Source organism: Schistocerca cancellata, chromosome 5 (assembly GCF_023864275.1).
Source record: "Schistocerca cancellata isolate TAMUIC-IGC-003103 chromosome 5, iqSchCanc2.1, whole genome shotgun sequence".
Lineage (NCBI taxonomy): Eukaryota > Metazoa > Arthropoda > Insecta > Orthoptera > Acrididae > Schistocerca > Schistocerca cancellata.
This window is the reverse complement of record NC_064630.1, coordinates 523,201,495-523,225,502: the sequence shown is the minus strand read 5'-3', so window position 1 is coordinate 523,225,502 and position 24,008 is coordinate 523,201,495. Positions and strand designations below refer to the sequence as shown.

At 40.7% G+C, this 24,008-nt stretch overlaps 1 protein-coding gene across 1 annotated transcript in view; it reads right to left on the bottom strand.

The window, feature by feature from the left end:
• Positions 1-802: 802 nt before the first annotated feature.
• Positions 803-24,008, bottom strand: part of LOC126188840 (trypsin alpha-3-like) — a 60,835-nt gene continuing 37,629 nt past the window's right edge. The window contains exons 4-7 of the mRNA XM_049930457.1: positions 15,971-16,112; positions 9,986-10,099; positions 9,680-9,826; positions 803-1,016 (exon numbers count right to left, since the gene is read on the bottom strand). Coding sequence (XP_049786414.1) covers positions 870-1,016; positions 9,680-9,826; positions 9,986-10,099; positions 15,971-16,096 — 534 coding nt within the window. The 5' untranslated portion in view covers positions 16,097-16,112 and the 3' untranslated portion in view covers positions 803-869. The remainder of the gene's footprint in view (positions 1,017-9,679; positions 9,827-9,985; positions 10,100-15,970; positions 16,113-24,008) is intronic.

Below are 24,008 nucleotides of genomic sequence, written 5' to 3'. Positions count from 1 at the left end.
TCCTTTGTTGCCCATCTTGAGAAGCCATTGCTCTCTTAGCAATTGCCGAAAAAATTAGCTATCGAGGTGAAAATTGATCCTCAGATTTATTGGTTAATTAATTGGGCATGCTATACTCCAGTGATTGCCGCCACCTGTTTCGTTCCCTCTCTGAGATTCAGAACCTATAATTTTGCATTATTCAAAGATTTCATGACTTTCTCTTTATCAGGTTGAACGAAACGGTCGTTGAGACTTCTCGCGTTGTGCGTGCGTGTTAGACAAGTTTCTCATATACAATCGCAGCTCACAAGGATTTTTAGAGGCGTGTCGATGATCTTCGCTGAAAAACAACGTCGCTCTGAACTCGAGACAAGTAGCACATTGAATCTCCATTTAACAATTATCGATTTCATTTAATGAAGTATTTAATTGCAGTTTAAAAATTCTGTTCCCTTTTGCCTGCTTAGGATACTTGAATCAAAATCTTAACCACACTGTTTGTGAGCCACTCTTTTTATGGGTTGTATATCGGTGCTGACCAATACGTGTACAAGTAAAACCGAAAGAAACAATAAGCAGTACAGTAATTAAACATGTAGGAAATCATGGTCAGGCAACACCAGGGTTTGAGACCGTCCTTTTGGTTTCGCCTTGAAAAACCCTTCAAAAGAAAATCTTCAGGAGTAGGTCACTCTGAGACTCTTGTCAGTGCTTATTGTAGTCGACACGGAGCAGTGTACATAGATTTTTTACAGTTGGTTTGATTCTTTCTAGACACAGACTGAAATAAACGTACAATGCGGAGAGCAAAGTAGATTTTATTTCTTAAGGCTTATTATTGTGGTTACTATAGTTCACAGAACGAAAAAATCAGGAATCTCTCCACCTCACACTGCGTTCTGATTGATCCAGTCGACGTAATAGGAAACTTCAGTGAAGACCCCTGGCGAGTCTGCAGTGGCACAGTCGTAACCACCCCAGGAGGTAATTCCCACCTGCTGCCCGTTCACCAGTAGCGGACCACCACCATCTCCCTGAAAAAGAAAGAAATATTCTTAAAGATATTCACATATTGTAGAACACTTAAATTGTCCTGGAACGCTGTAAATGAACCTAATGCCGTCTTTTGAAGACTCCACGGCAGCGGCTGATCCAAGAAAACAATCAAGCGTATGCCTAGGTACAAGCAGACAAGCATCGACTGCCGTGGCTTATATCTTGTTTAACAATTTATCAGCTAGTTCGTACTTCGCTATCTTGTTCCCCACCCGTAATCCTCATCACCTCATCTCAGTCGAAGAACAAGCACGATACTGGCTGTAACAGGACTCAAAATCAATAGGGGTCCAATTGTTGCTATTATGCTGAGGTATGAAATGCCGTAAGACTTAGTGCCCTGCAGTGCTTTAGAAGAAGATGAAGTTTTAGTATTGAGGTTAGATCACATCTTCAACATTAAATTACAAATTCCTGGTATAATGTAATTCCTTTTTAATTTTTTCAGTGTGAGTGAAACTCAGTAAGTCTGTACTAATTTCTGAAATAATTAAAAACAATGAGGCATACCCCATTCAGATGTTTGGTGTAGATTTTTATGAAACATAAATTCGCACCTTTCACATATATACGTGACCTTACGAACAAAACAGGAATCACAAAGTATCACAAAGGAGTCACAAAATGTGGCCCGTCACGAATTTCCCTCGTTTGCCAACATGTTCATCTGAGAATAGATCTTGCACCCAACGTCTTTAAGTATTTGTTGCACGTATTCAGGCCTCTGCATTCTTCCACACTTTTTATCTTCTGCAGTCCCTTTTAGTACCATGGATGCTTTTCGTTACACCGAAGGTTGTTTTGAAATTTCGATATGATAATTCAGTCCTTCCCGCGATCATTTCTATTTCGATTTGTTGACATTTCCTCCAGGCATTTCGCCTCGTATTCCACGCACATCCTATTTATTTCATTCCTAATTAAATTTATGTTTCTATATTCCAGTACGTCCCCTGAATATTTCTGTACTTCCTTGTTACGTCGATCAATTAAAGAATTTCTCCTATTACGCATGATTTCTCTGTAGTTACCTTCCTTATACCTACGTTTGTCTGTACACCATTTGCAACTGATGTTTTTAGAGGGATCCACTCTTCTTCAACTTAACTGCTTACTGCGTTATTTCTTATCGCACCACACACATGAACTTCAAACTGATTCTTCCAGACAATTCTCTTAAAACTGAATTCACTCTTCGTCAATACAAAATAGTGGTCACAGTCGGTATTTGTTCCTCGGTACGTTCTACAATTTAGTATCTGAATCTGGAATCTCTGCGTGAGCATTATTTAAGCCAGCTGGAACTTCCCCTTGCCTCCGGGTATTTTCCAAATATACCGCTTCCCCCTGTGATTCTTGAACCGTGTATGCACTGTAGCTAGTTCAAATCTGTTACAGAACTTAATCAGTCTTACTCCGCCGTCATTTCTACTACCAAACCCATATTTTACCGTATCCCTTTCTTCTACTACTTCCTCTACAACCACATTCCAACCCACATAACCATTAGATTATCATATTCCTTTACATATCGAATCACCCTTCGAGTGTCCTCATATACTTCTAGTACACCCTCCCATTCTGCTTGCGACATTGATATGTATACCGTAATATTGGTTTGCTACTGAATCTGATGAGGACAGGCCTGCCACTGAAACGTTCACATTAACTCACTCTATGCCCCATATTCCTATTCATAACCAATCCTACTCCCGTTACTGCATTTTCTGCTGCTACTGATATTATCGTATGTTCATTAGACCATAATTCTCACGTTGTTTCCATTCCACTTCACTGACCACCCAGTACATGTAGCTTTCCTTTTCAGATTTTCAAGTTTACATTCAACGTTCCAATTTTAAATGCTCCAGGCAGCGACTCCTAAAGTGTTATCCGTTTATTAGCTGTACCACCTGCTTCTCATGTTCCCCTCCCCTTGGCAGTCCCCTCAACGATATCCGAATGGGGGGCTGGAATCTTTTGCCGATAGAGAGATCAGCATGACCCTATTTCAACTACATGGCACACATCCTGTGGGTATCCCTACTGCGCTTTTAATGTAGTGTTTCCCACTGACTTCTACAGCCTCACAACGTTGGTTATTGCTGAGTCATCAGCATTTTAAACACAGTTTCCTGCCAAAAGAGCAAGAGAGTGCCCTGACACTGAGTCCTTTCGTCCATCCGGTTTGACAAGCCTGTTGGCAGAGCGAGGGTGACATCTAATGCCGGAAGTCTTAGGCCGCCGTTTCCTATGATTTTTATTCAAAATTATGTAGTGGCTAGGTTATAACCCGTGAACGTAAGGTTACACAACCACAGACGAGAGAATAGACACTATTACTTCAAAGCATGTAACTTAAATTGAAAAACTAAATTCCTAAAATTCTCAGACTTCAGTAATATCCTGTTGTGTTTCTATTCTTGATTTTGTTTTCTGGTAAATCTCACAACTTGTAAGAAAAGTAGCTGTTGATGCAGTAAGATTTTATAATGGGGTGTTGGGGCCAAATGCATTACTAGCCTAGAGCGTCCAAATACCTGTTCCTGAAAGTGTCTACAACCCTGTGTCTAGCTGAAGTACGGTCGTCAGTGGTTTATAGAACAGTGTCTGGCTCTTACCACGGCGCCCCAGAGAGACATACAATTAGACTCTGTGTATTCTCTTTCCTGAAAACTGTATCACCGCCGGCCGGAGTGGCCGAGCGGTTCTGGGCGCTACAGTGTGGAACCGCTCTGCCGCTACGGTCGCAGGTTGGAATCCTGCCTCGGGCATGGATGTATGTGATGTCCTTAGGTTAGTTAGGTTCAAGTTGTTCAAAGTTCTAGGGGACTGATGACCTCAGCAGTTAAGTCCCATGGTGCTCAGAGCCATTTGAACCATTTGAACTGTATCACCGTGTTGAAAATACTTTCAGTTTAGTCACCTTCGCTTAATTCCGTCTCTCAGTAAGTGAATTTTTCTGCCTGAATGAAAAACATACTAAAACGGAATTACCTGTCTCAGAAGTTGGGAGATACTGCCCTCAAAATATGAAAATATTTTTCTATTGAAATAGGCTATCGCTCATTACGTGGTTGCCAAATATGTATAAAGTTTTAAATATTCTTCTTTAACAGCCAAACTTAAGACCAGTATTATTTTTAGGTCATCTATAAGTTCTCTAAAGTGAAGTTACTGTACAGTAACGGGATGAAAATCTCAGCACTAGAAAGGAGCTGTGCGGCAAAAGCGGAATTTAGTAGACGTGTCCGTACATCTGAAAGATGATGCCTTTTCACTCTTTGCTCCAATCGCGTAAGAGTGGAGGTAGTAGTGCCACTACGAGGATGCAAATCAGCTTTGCTTTAAATACAGGCTGTAACAGAGGTGAGCATTAGTCACCTTTAAGGTTTCATGTGATAAGTTAAGGATCTCAGCAAGAATACCTTTTAAGGCTACATAGATGCCATTGTCAACATCTCGCTCAGTTGAACGAGAACCTATAATATGAGGATCTGGTTGTTCCTTCTGCGGTATTGCAAACAGGCTAGGCAAGAATGTAGCTAATGTATATGATTAACGGCAGCGGTGATCACGATAATGTGTGGTCACACGCAGACTAAGCTCTGGATGGTGACGTGGTATTATCGAGAGAGAAGAACATCGTGTTCCGTGTATGACCCTGGTGCATCGTACTGCATCTGAGCAACAGTTGGCACCGCAGTGACACAAAGAACTGTTACTTGAAGGACAGCTCCGAACCAGACGCCTCGTAGCGTGCATTCTATTGACCACAAAGTACCTCCACTCGCGACTTCAGTGTTGTCAAGTGAGATGTCATTGGAGGGCAGGATGAAGGATTTTTTGTGTTTTCTAATGAAAGATGATTCTGTCTTAGTGCCAGGGATGGCCAAGTGTTGGTAACAAGGATGCCAGTAGAGCGCCTGCAGCCAACCTCTCAGCGTGCTAGACACATTTGACCTACATCTATGTTTTGGTCAGGGTTGCGATTTTGTATAACACCAGAATCACCATTGTGGTTACCTCATGCATTCTGACTTCAGATCTGTATTCGAATCTGGTGATTCGACTTGCTGCTACGGTCGCAGGTTCGAATCCTGCCTCGGGCATGGATGTTTGTGATGTCCTTAGGTTAGTTAGGTTTAACTAGTTCTAAGTTCTAGGGGACTAATGACCTCAGCAGTTGAGTCCCATAGTGCTCAGAGCCATTTGAACCATTTTTTGATTCGACTTGTTGTGCTGTCCTTCATTAACACCATTCCAGGGCGTATTTCTAACCGAATAACGCTCACCCGCATGCCGCTGTTGTAACCCGACATGCTCTTCGGAGTATTGACATATTGCCTTGGCGTACACGATCACCAGATCTGTGTCCAATCGAGCACATACGGGCCATTAAGGAGTGACAACTCCAGCATTAATAGTCGTACTGGCCTACCAAGTGCAATAGGCATTGAACTGCATCCTACAAACTGACTTCCTGCATTTGTACGACACAATGCATGCGCGTATGTATGCTTGCATTCAACATTCTGGTGGCTACACCGGTTGTTAATATACCACCATTTCACAATTGCAATGGATTACCTCGCTCTTACATTAACTTGTGGTCTTGCAACGCTAATCACACAAATATATTTCCCTGAAAGAAAGATGAATTTCCGAAAGTTCATGACTCTAAATTAATTACTTTTGATGGTGTGACTTGTTCCCATCAGTGTATATACTCCATTTCCCTGTTACGTAAAAATTAATTTATTTTAAACTGGTGAGAGTTTTCACATTCCATTTTTCATATTTCATGTGAAACTGTAAACAGAATGCTATACCAAAAAGAGACCCCACCATCTTCATGTTTTCTACATTTTCGATAGAGGATTACGTAGCATGGCTTTTTGTGCTGCTAACTCTTACGTCGTATAAATGGATATATCAACGTCTTAATTTTTCACAACTGGAAACCCCGACTCTTTACTTCGTTGTCAATTTCATGTTATACTCCCGATCCCACTCTTATGTTTGTCTATGGATACATGAACCATGGATCTTGCCGCTGGTGGGGAGGCTTGCGTGCCTCAGCGATGCAGATAGTGGTACCGTAGATGCAACCACAACGAAGGGGTATATGTTGAGAGGCCAGACAAACGTGTGGTTCCTGAAGAGGGGCAGCAGCCTTTTCAGTAGTTGCAGGGGCAACAGTCTGGATGATTGACTGATCTGGTCTTGTAACACTAACTAAAACGGCCTTGCTGTGGTGGTACTGCGAACGGCTGAAAGCAAGGGGAATCTACGGCCGTAATTTTTCCCGAGGGCATGCAGCTTTACTGTATGGTTAAATGATGATGGCGTCCTCTTGGGTAAAATATACCGGAGGTAAAATAGTCCCCCACTCGGGTCGCCGGGAGGGGACTACTCAGGAGGGCGTTGTTATCAGGAGAAAGGAAACTGGCGTTCTACGGATCGGGGCGTGGAATGTCAGATCCCTTAATCGGGAAGGTGGATTAGAAAATTTATAAAGGGAAATGGATAGGTTAAAGTTAGATATAGTTGGAATTGGTGAAGTTCGGTGGCAGGAGGAACAAGACTTCTGGTCAGGTGAATACAGGGTTATAAATACAAAATCAAATAGGGGTAATGCAGGAGTAGGTTTAATAATTAATAGGAAAATAGGAATGCGGGTAAGCTACTACAAACAACATAGTGAACGCATTGTTGTGGCCAAGATAGATACGAAGTCCACGCCTACCACAGTAGTACAATTTTATATGCCAACTAGCTCCGCATATGACGAAGAGATGGATGAAATGTATGATGAGATAAAATAAATAATTCAGATAGTGAAGGGAGACGAAAATTTAATAGCCATGCGTGACTGGAACTAGACAGTAGAAAAAGGAAGAGAAGGAAACGTAGTAGTGGAACATGGAATGGGAGGAAGGAATGAAAGAGGAAACCGCCTGGTAGAATTTTGCACAGAGCATAACGTAATCATAGTTCACACTTGGTTTAAGAATCATAAAAGGAGACATATACATGGAAGAAGCCTGGCGATACTGGAAGGTCTCACATAAATTTTATAATGGTAAGACAGAGAGTTAGGAACAAGGTTTAAGTTGTAAGACATCTCCAGGGGCAGATGTGGACTCTGACCACAATCTATTGGTTATGAACTGTAGATTAAAACTGAAGAAACTGCAAAGATGTGGGAATTTGAGGAGGTGGGACCTGGATAAACTGAAAGAACCAGTGGTTGTACAGAGTTTCAGTGAGAGCATTAGGGAACGATTGGCAAGAATGGGGGAAAGAAAGACAGTAGAAGAAGAATGGCTAGCTTTGACAGATGAAATAGTGAAGGTAGTAGAGGATGAAGTAGTTAAAATGACGAGGGCTAATAGAAATCCTTGGGTAACAGAAGAGATATTGAAATTACTTGATGAAAGGAAAAAATATAAAAATGCAGTACATGAAGCAGGCCAAAAAGGAATAGAAATTTCTCAAAAATGATATCGACAGGAGGTGCAAAATGGCTAAGCAGGGATGGCTAGAAGACAGGTGTAAGGATGTAGAGGCTCATATCACTAGGGGAAGGTAGACACTGCCTACAGGAAAATTAAAGAGAGCTTTGGAGAAAAGAGAACCACTTGCATGAATATCAAGAGCTCAGATGGAAACCCAGTTCTAAGCAAAGAAGAAAAAGCAGAAAGGTGGAAGGAGTATATAGAGGGTCAATACAAGGACGATGGTCTTGAGGACAATATTATAGAAATGAAAGAGAATGTAGATGAAGATGAAATAGGAGATATGATACTGTGTGAAGAGTTTGACAGAGCACTGAAAGACCTAAGTCGAAACAAGGCCCCTAGGGTAGACAACATTCCATTTGAACTACTGACATCCTTGGGAGAACCACGCCTAACAAAACTCTACTATCTGCTGACCAAGATGTATGAGACAGGCGAAATATCCTCAGACTTCAAGGAGAATATAATAATTCCGATCCCAAAGAAAGCACGTGTTGACAGATGTTAAAATTACCGAACTATCAGTTTGTTAAGTCACAGCTGCAAAATACTAATGCGAATTCTTCACAGAGTAATGGAAAAACTGGTAGAAGCCGACCTCGGGGAAGATCAGTTTGGGTTCCGTAGAAATGTTGGAACACGTGAGGCAATACTGACCCTACCACTTATCTTAGAAGAAAGATTAAGGAAAGGCAAACCTACGTTTCTAGCATTTGTAGACTTAGAGAAAGCTTTTGACAATGTTGATTTGAATCCTCTCTTTCAAATTCTGAAGGTGGCAGGGGTAAAATACGGGGAGCGAAAGGCTATTTACAATTTGTACAGAAACCAGATGGCAGTTATAAGAGTCGAGGGACATGAAAGGGAAGCAGTGGTTGGGAAGAGAGTGAGACAGGGTTGTAGCCTCTCCCCAATCCTATTCAATCTGTGTATTGAGCAAGTAGTAAACGAAACAAAGAAAAGTTCGGAATAGGTATTAAAATCCATGGAGAAGAAATAAAAACTTTGAGTTTCGCCGATGACATTGTAATTCTGTGAGAGGCAGCAAAGGACTTGGAAGAGCAGTTGAACGGAATGGACAGTGTGTTGAAAGGAGGATATAAGATGAACATCAACAAAAGCAAAACAAGGCTAATGGAATGTAGTCGAATTAAGTCGGGTGATGGTGAGGGAATTAGATTAGGGAATGAGACAATTAAAGTAGTAAAAGAGTTTTGCTATTTTGGGTGCAAAATAACTGATGACGGTCGAAGTAGAGTGGATATAAAATGCAGACTGGCAATGACAAGGAAAGCGTTTCTGAAGAAGGGAAATTTGTTAACAGCTAGTATAGATTTAAGTGTCAGGAAGTCGTTTCTAAAATTATTTGTATGGAGTGTAGCCATGTATGGATGTGAAACGTGGACGATAAATAGCTTAGACAAAAAGAGAATAGAAGCTTTCGAAATGTGGTGCTACAGAAGAATGCTCCAGATTAGATGGGTATATCACATAACTAATGATGAGGTACTGAATAGAACTAGAGAGAAGAGAAATTTGTGGCGCAACTTGACTAGAAGAAGGGATCGGTTGGTAGGTCATATTCTGACTCAACAAGGGATCACCAGTTTAGTATTAGAGGACAGCGTGGAGGGTAAAAATCGTAGAGGGAGACGAAGAGATGAATACACTAAACAGATTCAGAAGGATGTACGTTGCAATAAGTAGTGGGAGATGAAGAAGCTAGTATAGGATAGAGTAGCATGGAGAGCTGCATCAAACCAGTCTGTGCACAGAAGACCACAACATGGATACAAGTAATATAGATACATCTGATTCGTCCCGTTTACAAGTACGAATATAATTCACGACTACAGGTTTGCCTCTGCTCAGCTTTGTGATGCTATACTCTATTTCTTCTTACATTAACTTTTGTAGTCAGTTACATATAAAACATTAGCATGGATTTGAAGTTTATACGCGGAGAATGGTTCCAGTTGGTTAATAAAAGAAGAAGAAGGACAATGCGTAGTGAAAATCAAGGGAACACCGTTCACCTGCCTGACACAGCAGACGTTTTTAAGTCAGAAACTTTCAGGTAGATTTATACACGGAGAAGAGAAAATACGACCACTCACCCCACATTCTCCTCTGTCGGCTTCTCCAGCACAGATGTTGGTCTCCCTCGGGGACATGAAGTAGTACTCATACGTTGCCGCGCAGTCTGCGTCCGACCACACAGGGACGTCAACCTTTAGCAGGGCACTGGCGACGGATGTGGACGACTGAAACAAATAGGGTGTACATCACTGTCTCACTCCCAGCTGTTACCATCATCATCATCATCATCATGGTCATCATCATCACCATCATCACCGTCAAGTACAGTTCGGGGTGTTCTGAGGCTCACTTCGTCCTTACCCTCCTAACATTAGTGAACTCACCTCGGTGGTTCCCCAGCCGACCACGGTGGCTGTGGTGCCGGGAGAAGTCTCCTGGCCGGATGACGGAAGAGAGACTGCCTGTATGGTCGACGAGAACGACAGCGGTTGCGCCAGCTGCAAGAAATGAGACCACACTGTCAGCTAACAACCACTGGGGGAACTTTTCTGTGCATTAGTAGAAAGCGATGGAACCGGTCTTCAAATACATTATATACTTCGACCTGGCCTGGCCTGGCCTGGTCACTATGTCAGCGGCAGCAGTGTCTTCGCTTTCATGGAAAACTAACGAACTGATGCCAATGAAACTCCTAATACATTGATTTTACAACGAGAAAGTTAATGCCCTTTTGAAATTCTAATTAAGAGGTAATCTTCAAATTCTTATAAATGTAGTTTAGCTGTTTGAGTATGTAAACTATTTCTTCGATGCTGCGTGTGTTATCAACATATCAACTGTAATCTTTGATTTTATCAGCACTCTGCTTGAATTTAGTAAAAAAAAAAATCCTTTTCTATCCAGTTAAAACAGATGTTCACAAGTATGCTCATAAGGCAGTTTCCTATTGCTAGGTTGTCTTTTTACGTTTACACTTGAAAAGAAATTGTACAACAGCACTAACTGTAATGTGACAGTCAACTAATATGTTTTGATCACACTGGCTTTGCCATATTCTGATCAGTTCTTCCTAAAAATGAGTATTGCTTCTGCTAATGGGAAGTTTGTGTGGATGTTTAATCTCTTTTGCTAAGTCTTGCTAGTTTCTAAACATAAATTTAGTATCAAAAACGTATATTAATCAAGCTGTTAAGATTTTTTTTTTAAATACTCAGGACTAACTTTGCACTCAATAATGGACGAATCATTGATTCCTCCTTATATATCTTTGGTGCAACCCTTAGTCTTGTCGTTCCGGGATTTATAATTACACAAACTTTAATTTCTTTTCCCGTGAAAATAGAGCTGAATTTAAGCATTTTTTTATTTATGCATTAAATTTATTTGTTGCATCCTCGTCAGGTTTTTCTTATGAAAAATTCATGTACTTTTTTCTTTTATTGGTCACCGAGAATGATGACCATGGTATTTTCCTATCAACAAACGTTATTTTCTCATGCTTAATCCGTTAGACATATGACGATATCACTTTAGCGAGGGAAAAAAATTTAAAATACACTGTCATGCAATACATCTGAAAGGAAACAGATAATTTAGCACCCACAATACTAAGGTTCGAGTTGGTTTCTGTACTGAAAACTCGTTAAATTACAGTATACATCATAAAATGCTGAATGAACTGCCTTTCATTAAAACTGGCATTTGCAAAAGATATGGAGGGGATTGAAATAAATTATACTCACGGCAAATGGAGATCAGTTTTAACAGAGAGATTAAAGAACACATCACAAAGAGTGAAACAAAGAGAGGAAACAGCCACTACATATTGGACATAAAGTAAAACTTAAACACTGAACACACTGGGGGGAAACCATGAACATATTGGAAGAGCAAGACATATAAGGACATGTTTCAAAATGGGCTACCACAAATGTTAAATGAGCAGACGCACATGTAAAATACTTTTAAAGGATTTTTCGCCAGTACTACTCGTAGTTTTGGTTTGGTGTCAATAGAATAAAATGAGGGACTGTTTTTATGTGCATGAATTCAGTCGGTATTTTTTGCAGAGCAGCACTGTGTTTCTAAGCAAGAGTGGATTTTTTACTTCTACTGCTGACTAAATTGTTTAATTTTAATGTACTAGTTTAGAGAAAACGAACCTATGAGACAGTTTTAGAAACGTCTTACTAAGACGACTATTATACACAGCAATAATGAATGTAAATGATTTTAGTATTATGCAAATCTCCAAACAATTTTAACAGTTCACAGATTTGTGTTTTGCTGCTTTATGGTTAGTGTACTGGCGACGTGTGTATCGATCATATTTAGAAGTGGCATATAATCAATAACAAAAAAAAAAAATGTTTAATGACTCTTCGAAACATCTGCGTAGTCTCACGAATAATTGATTCTACTAGTAATGGCTGCAAGTAGTTTCAAATTACATTATGTAATATTTTTATTAAAAATTTAGTGCTGTAGCCACATGACTTTCACTCCATAATTCACTTCACGATAATCTCTGACTTCTGCAAAATGTCATGTTAAGTGTAATCTTTGTAGGACGCTCATTTCCCACGTTTCTGCAACACGTTTTTTATGTTGGGCGAAGCAAAAGACACATTGTGCTGTTAAGTGAATATGAAAGGACCAGGAAGATAGCTGTTATTGCGTTTACTTCCGTGAGATGATGTAGAGTCTGTGCTTTGAAGTGCGGTGTGATATGAAAGACGTATGACATTCGACATTTGTGTCGAAAGAGTGAAACAGGTTTTAAATGTGATACACACATCACCAACACCATCTGAGTAATTTAACGACAATTGTAATATGAAGCATAACGAAATTTAGCAATATGTCTTATCTGTTTACTGTCCTTTTCTTACAGCATTCACAGATGTCTGAAAAAGGTGCAATAAAGGCAGCTGGCATAATAACCTACATTGGTTTATTAAAATTGATTCCCCTTTCCGAACTTCTGTGTCATTCTGTATTACATTATTTTCTATGTATTGGTAATATATAACTGGTTTAATGGCCTGCTTTTTCTAATAATTCTCACCACAGGATACTGATATTTTTATGCCCCTGATGCAAACTCAATGGTGTGCCAGCAAACCTAGGCTGCTTTACATATATTATTTTAAGACGTAATCCTTCTTCATTTACTCAGTCTGAGAACTTCTGCTGGGATTGCTTAGATTAGCACCTGTGATAAAGCGTCAATTTTCAACTGTGATTTCTCATAATTGTGATGGAGCCGCATGCGAGCTGTTGCATCGACGTACATATTTCTCACTTTATTTTCTTCAACTGAATCAGTGCTTCGTTTCTCAGGTCGTGTTGGGTTAGATGTGTAAAAAGATATCTCAAAATTACTCGAGTAATTTCATTCATAATTATCAAAGCATCCACAATGCTTTACCCATTTATAAAGTCAACTTATTAATATGGCAGAATAAAACACGTCTTTTGTGTGTAGTTAGAAGATACTGTTAAATTACTTAAATAAAGACTACCTGGTCTGTAGTTTCTGTGCTTTCTCTTTCCTTTTTTATAAAGTAAATGTTTACAGCACAATTGTAGGTTTTTGGATATTGTCTTGTTTCGCCGCTCTGCAAGATCTTTCCTTATGATTTTTCCTCCACTTTTTGTAATACCTGGAGAACGGCCATCATCTATATTGGTCTTCATTTCATTCCTGAGTGACTAATAATGCCATATACTTTTCTATCTGTCTATCTGGAAATATTTTGTGTTTCCTTCTTTCGTCAATCAGTTAAATACCTTTCTCTATTACTCTCAATTTCTTTCACCCACGTATATCCTTTCAACATCGACGATTACCCTTTACAGAGCTGCCCCTACATCTCTGACGTAATTACCAAGTGTGGAATTCATGATTGCAGCATCTACAACGGCAAAAGCTTCACTTGCACATAGATACTAGTTCAATATTCCACATTGTTTTACTCTGATTATCCTCAACAATTCTGTTCTATTGCAGCCCACTCTTCCTCATAAAATATGATCTGTGTCTATATCTTCTCCAATATCTGATATCTGCACCACGATTAAACGCATCTCTTATCTCCCAGTTTCTCACCACGTTTACAGCGTATCCTCCTCCTCCTCCTCTTATGACTTTTCAGCTGTATTTTCCGATATTAGTGTAACGTATTGCAGGAGTTGAGGAACTCTCTCTCCTTTCATTCTTACTATCTAGCCTTTTTTCTAAGGTAAGTGACTTCTGCTGCTTAGACTACTACAGGGTTCCAATACCCGTGATTATTAGATTTCTATCTCCTTTGTATGATAAATTATTCGTTCACTTTCTTCACACCTCTCTCTGTCTCGTCATCTGCTCCTTGTAGCGTTAGCACATATACCTGATCTATTGTTGTTAGCACTTATTTGATTTCGACTCTAGGGAGAATAATCCTTTTGCGGAATTGTCCACAGTTACTCACTTATTGCCCTCCCTTGCTACACGAATGAAATCCTCCTTTTTCATACCATTCAGTGATATTTTTTATGTTACCCCATGTTCGGCTCGTTCCTGCTATATCTAGTTTTATCATCTGCATTTAACTTTTCAGATTTCCTGATTTACTTTCCTCTTATAGATTTATGATGTTGCATGTTCCAACTCATGGAATGTTACCTTTTCGTTGGTATTCCGTTCTTCTTCTCATCGTCAGTTCCCCTTGATCAAAGTTGATTCTTCCTCCTTCCGGGACATTTCCCATTCAAAGGGCATGATAGTGCTCTGCATGTCTATCCGCTCCGCCACCCTCAATTGACACTGTCGTTCTCACGATAATGGTGACTTCTTACACCGGAAATTTTGTACTGCCATAGATGATATATTTCTTCATTTTCTGGAAACTAATCGACATATGACGACCACTGGATATGCAATGTAAGCCGCTAACGCCTAGATCACGTTGCATAGACGATGTGTATTAAGTGTTAAGAATTCTAAATTAAGACAAAATTAGTATTGAAAAGAACTCCACAGTACATACTATTAAGTAGTGGTCCAAACAACCACAAAAATAATACTATCACACTGATGGAAAGCAACGCGATACCAAAAAATAGTTAATGTCGTATATCAAGTTTCGGAAATACATTTGTGTATGTAACATTGCAAGATTGCAGGTTAATATAAGCGGAAGAAAAGCTATCGCAAATGTGAAATGCTGGTACAGTAATAACAGCTACAGCCGCCAGAATATTGACTGCATCCATGCGAACGTGCATGCATTGTGTATTACAGGTGCCGATTGTCAGTTTGTGGAATGGAGTTCCATGCCTGTTGCATTTGGTCGGTCAGTACCGGGACGGTTAATGCTGGTTGTGGATGACGCTGGAGCTATCGACCGATGATGTGCCATATGTGCTCGATTGGAGACAGATGACACCATCAAGCAAGCCACGGCAACGTGTCTATATACTGCAGAGCACATTGGATTACAACCGCGTATGTGGTCGTGCGTTATCCTGTTCACATTTGAAATCGCACGTCAGACCATAGCTCAGAGTGTGGGTCCAGTGTGTCTAGCACACAGACGGGTTGGGTTCAGGTCCTCATCTGGTCTCCACAGCCAGTTTTCATCAGAAAACACAACAGATTTCCATCCTGTCCTCCAGTGACCTCTCGTTTGACACCACTGAAGTCGCCAAAGGAGGTTGTTTGGGGCCAGAGGAATGTACGTTACAGGGCATCTGGCTCGATGTTGTCTTTGAAGTAACCGATTTGTAACAGTTTGTTTTGTCACTGTGATGCCAATTGCCGATCAAATTGCTGCTGCAGGTGCAGTTAGACGCATCTTAACCATAAGTCAATGTTCTTCCCTCTAGATGGCGCAACACAAGAGCCCGAAGTCCGGTCTTCTTGTAACCTTACATTCCCGTGACCATGGCTGTTAGCATTCATGTTCAATGGCTATATTATTGCCAAGTCTTCCTTCAGTATGACAGAAGAAACATCCAGCTTCTCGTAGCTCTATTGCAGAATCTCGTTGAAAGCCGGTGAGATGTTCACAGTTGTGACTTTGTAGCCTTAAAGGCCTTCTTGACTAACATCAACTAACCATGTCCAATCTCAAAGGTAACGAACGCTCACGACCGTTACAGAATATATTTAAAGTAAAACTGATTTGCGTCCTCATTGGACTGGCGGAATCTGATTATGCATCATCTTCCAGATGTAGAAACAAGCCTGCTAATTTTCATTTCTGTCGCACAACTCCTTCTTGGTGCTGCAGTTCTTTTCAATTTAGAAATGATAAAAATAAACCTGTGAGGTATGCTGTATCCCAGGAACGAAAGAGGGTTGTCGCAGAGGGAGAGTTTACCTTGAGCAGGGCGATGTCGTTCGTGTAGGCCATCTCATCGAAGCCCTCGTGAACGATAACGTCGGTTACTGCCACCACCTCGCCAGAGTCGGCGCTCGACTGGGTGGTGCCGGCGTGGACGTACATGGCCTCCACGGTGTACCTGAAATAAAAAGAAGTCGTCTGCATCTCTACGCTGCTACAGGATTGTTTGACTTTTCCAAAAACGAAAATTTAAACAGATTTCCAAGTCAAATTAACGTTGATAGTTTCTTTAAATCTTTTAAGACGTACAGAGGTTAGCGATGCCTCAAGAGACGGTAAAACAAATATTCTAACGGAAGCTGTTTATACCTAAAACAGAGGCTTCGTTATGTAGAATATTTCCCGTATTTTCATGTTCTACTGTGCCATAAGGGAAATTTTCGTAGCTAATTATACGATGGCGAGTGACTTAACTGCTTCTTATAGAATCATCAAGAGAGACTTCCACAGCATCATAACGATAGTTATACTAACCGCGCACAAACCGTTCAGTTTTCCAAAATATGATATTCACTATAGTCACAAACTACAAGTCTTACCAGTATCGTTTTTGTGCTACTCTAGTTTTCATGCACCATGTATTATGCACTCGACTACTTCTAATTTATGTAAGTAACAGATCACTCAGAATTTACAGCCCCTGGGCGAGCAAAGTTGTTGCATCGGATACGTATAATTAAACACCTGTACCTATTATATCATGGAACCAAATAAGCGACAGTTACACAGTAAGGACAGTCATTCAGTTATGTACCATTTATATCGACTTGTTAGCGGAACATTAATGGTAGGGCCAGTTTAACGCCAAGTGAAACAAGCAGCAACGACACAATCCAAGTATAGAGGACAAGCGTGTTACATTTTACATAACTCATGTCGCCCTTGTATGACTGTATTAATACGATTATCCTATTTCATATTACACAAAAATGTGTATTTCCCTCCCAGACTCTTACATAAAAATTTTGACCACCTTTAATAATTTTCAACTACTTTCACGGTAAATTTCTAGAAATTTACCTACATATTGTTGATTTTTTTTCGTTGTTGATGTGTCAGTATATGAGTATGTATAACTTTTTTGTATTTATGTTCAACATTTTCCCGTGGAAATTGTTATAACTTGTAAATTACGCAACAACTGATTTCCGATTCAAATTAAAAGTTAACGAAATTGTATATTTTTGTTCTTTTCAGTTTAACGGACAGTGCATTTTTATTGAAGCTAGAACAAGACAATAGAAGTAGTTCTTTGTGCTCTCGCTAAAAGCTTTGAAAAATCTTACAAATTATCTGGAATGGAAACAGTTTTTTCTTTGAATTCTTAGTACAGCAATGCGATTAAGAAATTTGTCACTTCTACAGAGGACTGTCAATGTAGAACTTATTTTCAAAGAAAAAAAGCAATTTCCATTTCTTTTTAAACGACTCACCAAGCGCCTGTGGGAAAGACAACAGGTAACTAATGTGTCAATAGCATTCTCGAACTGGCTCCATGATTCTAAACAGTCACACTCTTTTCGTGTTCATCAAACGTACTTCCTTGTTAGCCGTTTAGTCAGAGCCAGTTGAACGCCCCAGTGCAACGCCTCAAACACCGGCCAACTCGCTGCCGGCTCAGCGGTGTCAGCGTACGCGGGCGCTTCCAAGTGAGGGACGTCGCGTGTTCTCTCGTCGCACGAGCGGCCGACCTGTCTGTTATGCCACACCAGGCCATCGACCCAGCTCCAGGTGTTTCAACGCGAGTCGATATTGGGCGCCCTCCGCAACTCTCAGCACATGGAAACGAGACTGAAACCAGCAGAACCAGTCATACAGCTGGGCCATCCGATGCACAGCCTGCGTCGGTTGTCATCGCATCTATGACACTGTCTCTACCGGGCCGCAAAGTCAACAACCGCTGCCTGAGTGTCCTGGTCAGCCTCAGAAATACTCAGACGAGAGAAAAGCGCTTATAGGTTCTGCTGCAATTGTAAATTTATAAATCATTCAACGGCCACTGATGCTTACCCCGTGCCTAATATGACAGAGACATAAAACAGTCTGGGGCAATGCCATTACTTTACCACCTTAGGTTTACTCAGCGCTGACACCAATTAGAAGTGTCATCAGAGGATCGGCCTATAACAGTATTTTCAGTCCCATCTGGACACTTGCAGTGTCGTCGGTTCCCTTTCGTTATGAAAAAAGCGCCAGTGACTTTGTACCGCAAATAAGACTGAGTTCTAAGAGGCCTGAAACCAAAGCACTGCCTAGTATATCTAGATGAGATAGCAGTACACTCCAGGGACATCCAGGTGCATATGGTGCGTCTGCCGAAAGTATTTTGAATGGTCGCGTGAAACACGGGTGACCCTCAGGTTAGAATAGTCTCACTTTTTACTGCAGGAGCTCCGCTATCTAGGTCCTATTATTGAACAGGGCGGGGTACGTACTGACCCTCCGCTTATGCAAGCAATAAAAGAAGTACAATCATATCTTGGGATTGCGAATTTCTGCAGAAAATATATTCCAAGATTCCTGAGGCAGAAAGACCCCTTGGACATTTGTTAAAAAAATGTGTACAATTTAACTGGACTCCGTGTTGTGAAGAAGTATTTCAGTGATTAAAATAATTGCTAACTACAAATTTCTGTTCTTATTCTTCCAGACTATCGAAAACAGTTTATCTTTTACTGTGACTCGAATAGCCATGGTCTCAGCTGTTTTCTGAGCTCACAAGCGCTTCCCGCGCCCGGGTTCGATTCCCGGCGGAGTCAGGGATTTTCCCTGTCTCGTGATGATTGGGTGTTGTGTGATGTCCTTAGGTTAGTTAGGTTTAAGTAGTTCTAAGTTCTAGGGGACTGATGACCATAGATGTTAAGTCCCATAGTGCTCAGAGCCATTTGAACCATTTGAACACCACACAGCCTATGCTTCCAGGCAACTGAATTATGCGGAAGAAGCTATTCAACTACGGGAAAGGACACGCTGGCAGTAATTTTTGGTGTCATATATTTTTGTTGCTATCTGCGTGGCAGGTGTTCTCAGGTCACAAGCGATCACGCCGCTCTAAAATGTCTTCTACGATTAAAGTATCCAACTAGTAGGCTAACCCGCTTTGCCTTAACGCTTAGCATATTGGATTCTGTGTTATTGTATAACCTGGAGAACATGTTAACGCTGACGGGTTAACCCGCAAAGTACATCTCATAGAATCCATAAGAACTGACCTGGAGATAGGTGCAGAGCTCCGGGCGCCAATCCGATTGTCAGCGATTAATAAAAAACATGAAGTTCAGCTCTGATGACGGAGTGCTTTACAAGCGAACACGGTGTACTACTGTATAGTTGTATCAACCTGTTCACGGAACGAAGTGTTGAAGCGAGCCCATGATTTCATCTTAGCTGGGCACAGCAGACGACGAACCACGGACCGCCAGGTTGTGGAAAATTACTGGCTTCCACAGAGGAAACGCTACTTTGAGCACTACGTAAAAAACTGCATCCCTTGCGTTCAAGACCCGAACTGAGTCGCCAACGAATATCATTGCCTAGACAGCCTGATCCAGAGGAACGTTCCCAATTAATTGACCTCGACGTCCTTGGCCCTTTCACTCAACGCCAGCAGGAAACCAATATGTACTGAACATAAGTGATCACTTTTCGCTTTACTTGACCATGATCGCCACACCAAACCCACAGGCAGACACAGTGCGTCACACCAGAATCAATAACAACAGACCAAGTCAAGAACTTGATACGTGAGCTGTTCAAACAGCTATGTCGACTATTGCGCGTTAAGAAGTTGCGAACAAGCACTCTTCAATCGCTAGCGAACGGCCAACAATAGAGAGAGAACACAGGACATTGTGCAAAATCCTGTCATTACGTGAATAGTAGCCGCAACAACTATGACACGCTCTGACAACATATCGTGAGTTTGTGTAATTAAAACTCCAGGAAGACGCGGGTCTTTCACCTTTCGAGGTAGTTTTGGAAGATAAATGCCTTCCCCCTTAGAATTATGTCAACGTGCTCCAGGGTAGGATGTATTATCTCTTCAGGACATTACTAAATGGCTAGAGGAGATATGACATCACGCGAAAAAAATGAACTCAAATACTCTAGAAACACAGGTAAACGTTCACAATAAACAAACAAAATTACCTAAACATCATATGAAGCAGTAAGTTGTGCTACTTAACAAGTAGCGGACGGGAAAACTAAGAAGCTGATTCTGCGGAACCGAAGATCCTCTCAGGTAGTCTAAACGACATCCGCAGTTAATGATAAAGTATAACTCCCTATCCAGATCACTGTTGTCCATATGAGCAAAATCCACCAGTTTCATGGTGACCCAGAAGCACTGCCTCAATTGTCGGCAGCTCCTTGCAAAGGAGGAAGAGAACTGGGTAAAGGAAGTAGAAGACAGAAAGGTATAAATAAGCCAATGACACAGAGTGTACCTGAGAGTGTTCCAACATGCATCCATCCTAAGAGCATAAGGTGGTTTCAAGGACTGAATGTCTGTAAGTAATTAGCGATTACGTATTACGGTTTCTGTGTGAAAGGTTCACAGGGAATATTTGCTTGTAGGTAGTAGGTTAGAGTACTATCAATGCAACAGTAGCGTGTCTAATTCAAGTCAATTACTGTGTTTAAAATGTTATTACAGAAGTAGATAAGAAGGTATTTTGTAAGTTGGTAGTAAAAGACTGACTATATGTGTGACACTCTTTGGGGTGTAACTTCAAGGTTGGAGATTCCTTATAACGTACGTTTTCTAGGTCAGTTATGTCACTTAAGATGATGAGAGATTTGGGAAAGTACTACTCTCCACTATGGAGTTACAGCACTGCTGAGCTGGACAACTCACTATTCACCCCACAAAGCGAATATACACCGGACATGAGTAACAAGAATACACTATGTTTCTCTTCGATAACCCAGTAATTAAATGCCACAGGGAGATTTTTACAAGTGAAACCGATTTTTTCCGTAAGATAGGGGTACACTGGCTGCACTCAGTACCAAAATCGATTGCAGCTATTGCCACCTACTAAGACAAAGCACATTTCGGCAGCGCTGAGCGCATATGCCTGAAAGGTACGGACTGCTAATGAACGGTACGCAATACGACATTTCAGTTCCCACATTCCGTTTACCTGCCACAATTATCGGGACCATAAACTGAGACGAAACAAACGATGAGATACAGAAGCCGGCGAGTGTGCGAACGCTTAGCTCAGTTCACTAATACCAGCGCCACGTTGTCATAACGCACCTGTACTTAAAATGCAAAGGTTTGCACCATGATTCAAGAGTGAAATTAAAAGTTAAAATAACTTTTCCAAACTTCGGCAGTGTATGCTTAAGTATCTTAATGCTAGCATTTTAAAGTCTCAGAATGTTGAAATGAATATGTTAGTCAAAATAAACGATCCCAAGAAAAAATTGACACTATATAATAAAACAGGAAAGTTAAGAACTGATCAGAATACGTAAATGTATGTCACAATGAAAAGTTTTCACGAAAAACTGAAGCCGCTAAATATCAGACTCAGAAAGCTGAAAATGTTTATGTAGTCTCAGTTGCATATAAAACCTTAAATATACGACACCACTAAGCTACCTTTATCAGTTTTCAAGTTATTTACTGAAAACAAAATTTTGGACGAAAACGTCCTTACTTAATCATGGTAGATTAAGTATCATTTGTATTTTTAATAGGCTGTTCTATTTATAGCACTCAATTATTTTCATGAAATAATATTGCCGTACCAAGTTTCAAGACTGTACCGTAAATAACAAAGGTTACAAGAAATCTTTAAAGAGGCAATTCAGAGGCAATGCTCTACAGTCTGTTCTGTTCTAAAAATTCTAGCCGGCCAAGTTTCAATGCTGTCTAGCTAAAGCTTCTTCAGTAACTCGAGCAAGCTTAACTCTATTTACATAAAAAGTAACATATCGTAGATTGTTAAACGACAGAGCTTTCAATTAATACGTATCCGAGAAAGGTGCCATTTACATGCCAATACCTGCGCCTATGGCGGTTGATGGCAGATGATTTGTTTGGCGGTTCACTGAGCCCCTGCATAAATACAGCGAAAGACCTAGTAGCAGGGCACATGTCGCATCGAGATATCAAACTCTCCGCGTCGGTCAAATGCCCGCGCTCGTTGTGTCTCGGATGACGCCAAAGCTGGGCAGACTTGAATGCGCTATCAGCAAAAGTAGCAAGTAAGCTCGCGAGGACTGTACACCGTCCTGTACAGCTTGGATTTCAGGTAAGTAACAGTTTATGTGCCGCCCGCAATATTGACAAAATCGGGTGGGAAGTGGCGAGATTTTTTTCGACTCTTAAGGCGAGCAATTAACTTTTAGAGATTAAAAATCAGAGCGATAGACCATTTTACTTGGGACTTCCCCTAGAGGTCGTATCTGAACTGTTAATAGTGTTACGCCTTACAATCCAGTATCTGATTGCGGAATCTCTGTCTAACCGTGATGTAATATAAGTGAAATATTCCCGCATCACTCGACCTTTTCCAAGTATACCTCCTCCTCTTGTGATTCTTGAACAGAGTATTCGCTATTACTAGCTGAGACTTGATACAAAACTCCGTTAGTCTTTCTCCTCTCTCATTCCTCCTCCCACGCCCATATTCTCCTGAAACTTTTTCTTCTACTCCTTCCCCTACAACTGCATTCCAGTCTCCCATGACTATTATATTTTCACAGCCCTTTACATACTGTATTACCCTTTCAACACCCTCATACGCTTTCCCTATCTCTTCATCTTCGTCTTGCGACGTCGGCATGTATACCTGAACTATCGTTGTCGGTGTTGATTTGCTATCAGTTCTTATCAGAATGACCGTGTCACTGAACTGTTCACAAAAACACACTCTCTGCCCTACCTTCCTATTCATAACGAATCCTGCTCCAGCTGCTGTTGATATTACCCTATATTCATCTGACCAGAAATCCTAGTCTTCTTTTCACTTCACTTCACTTACCCCTACTATATCTGTATTGAGGCCTTTCATTTCCCTTTTCAGATTTTCTATTCTATCTACCACGTTCAAGCTTCTGACATTCCAGTTCACTTCATTGATCCTTACTATATCTACATTGAGCCCTTGCATTTCCCTTTTCAGGTTTTCTAATTTCCCTATCACGTTCAAGCTTCTGATTCCACACCCCGACTCGTAGAACATTGTCTTTCCGTTGATTATTCAAGCTTTTTCTCATGGTAATCTCCCCCTTGGCAGTCCCATCCCGGAGAACCGAATGGGGGACTATTCCGGTATCTTTTGCCAATGGAGAGATCATCATGACACTTCCTCAATTACGGGCCACATGCCTTGTGGATACACTTTACGTTGCTTCCATTGTCTTCTGCATCTTCATGCCGTTGATCATTGCTGATTGTTCCGCCTTTAGTGGCAATTTCCTCATCCCTAGGACAAGAGAGTGCCCTAAACCTCTGTCAGCTCCTACGCCCTCTTTGACAAGGTCGATTTCAGAATAAGGGTGACTTCTTATGTGTGAAGTCTTCGGCCGCCAATACTGATTATTAACCCAAATTTAAGCAGCGGCGTGATTTGAACCCTGGACTGAACACGTTTTGATTGTGAATCAAAGATGCTACCCCTAGAACATGGCTGCAAAGCATACCAGTATTATTTTTCGAAATTTGGACAGATCAGTATTATCTCAGTTGCATTTCTCAAACTCTTCATATAATTTTATGCATAGCATGTTATATTTCAAGCTAAAATTTATGAAAATAAATTACTTAATAAAACGTTTTTGTTTCGGTGTTATAACCAACAAGTACCAGTTTTGAATGTACAGTTAAAATAATTTTCCCACGAAAAATTTGAAATTACGACTTATTGGTACATTTAACATTTATATTACTAATGACACAATTCTGTACAGTCATTATTTCTGGATTCATTTATGAAATAACAATTGAAATTAATAATGTACTGGAAGCTTGAAGAAATACATTTGTCACGAAACA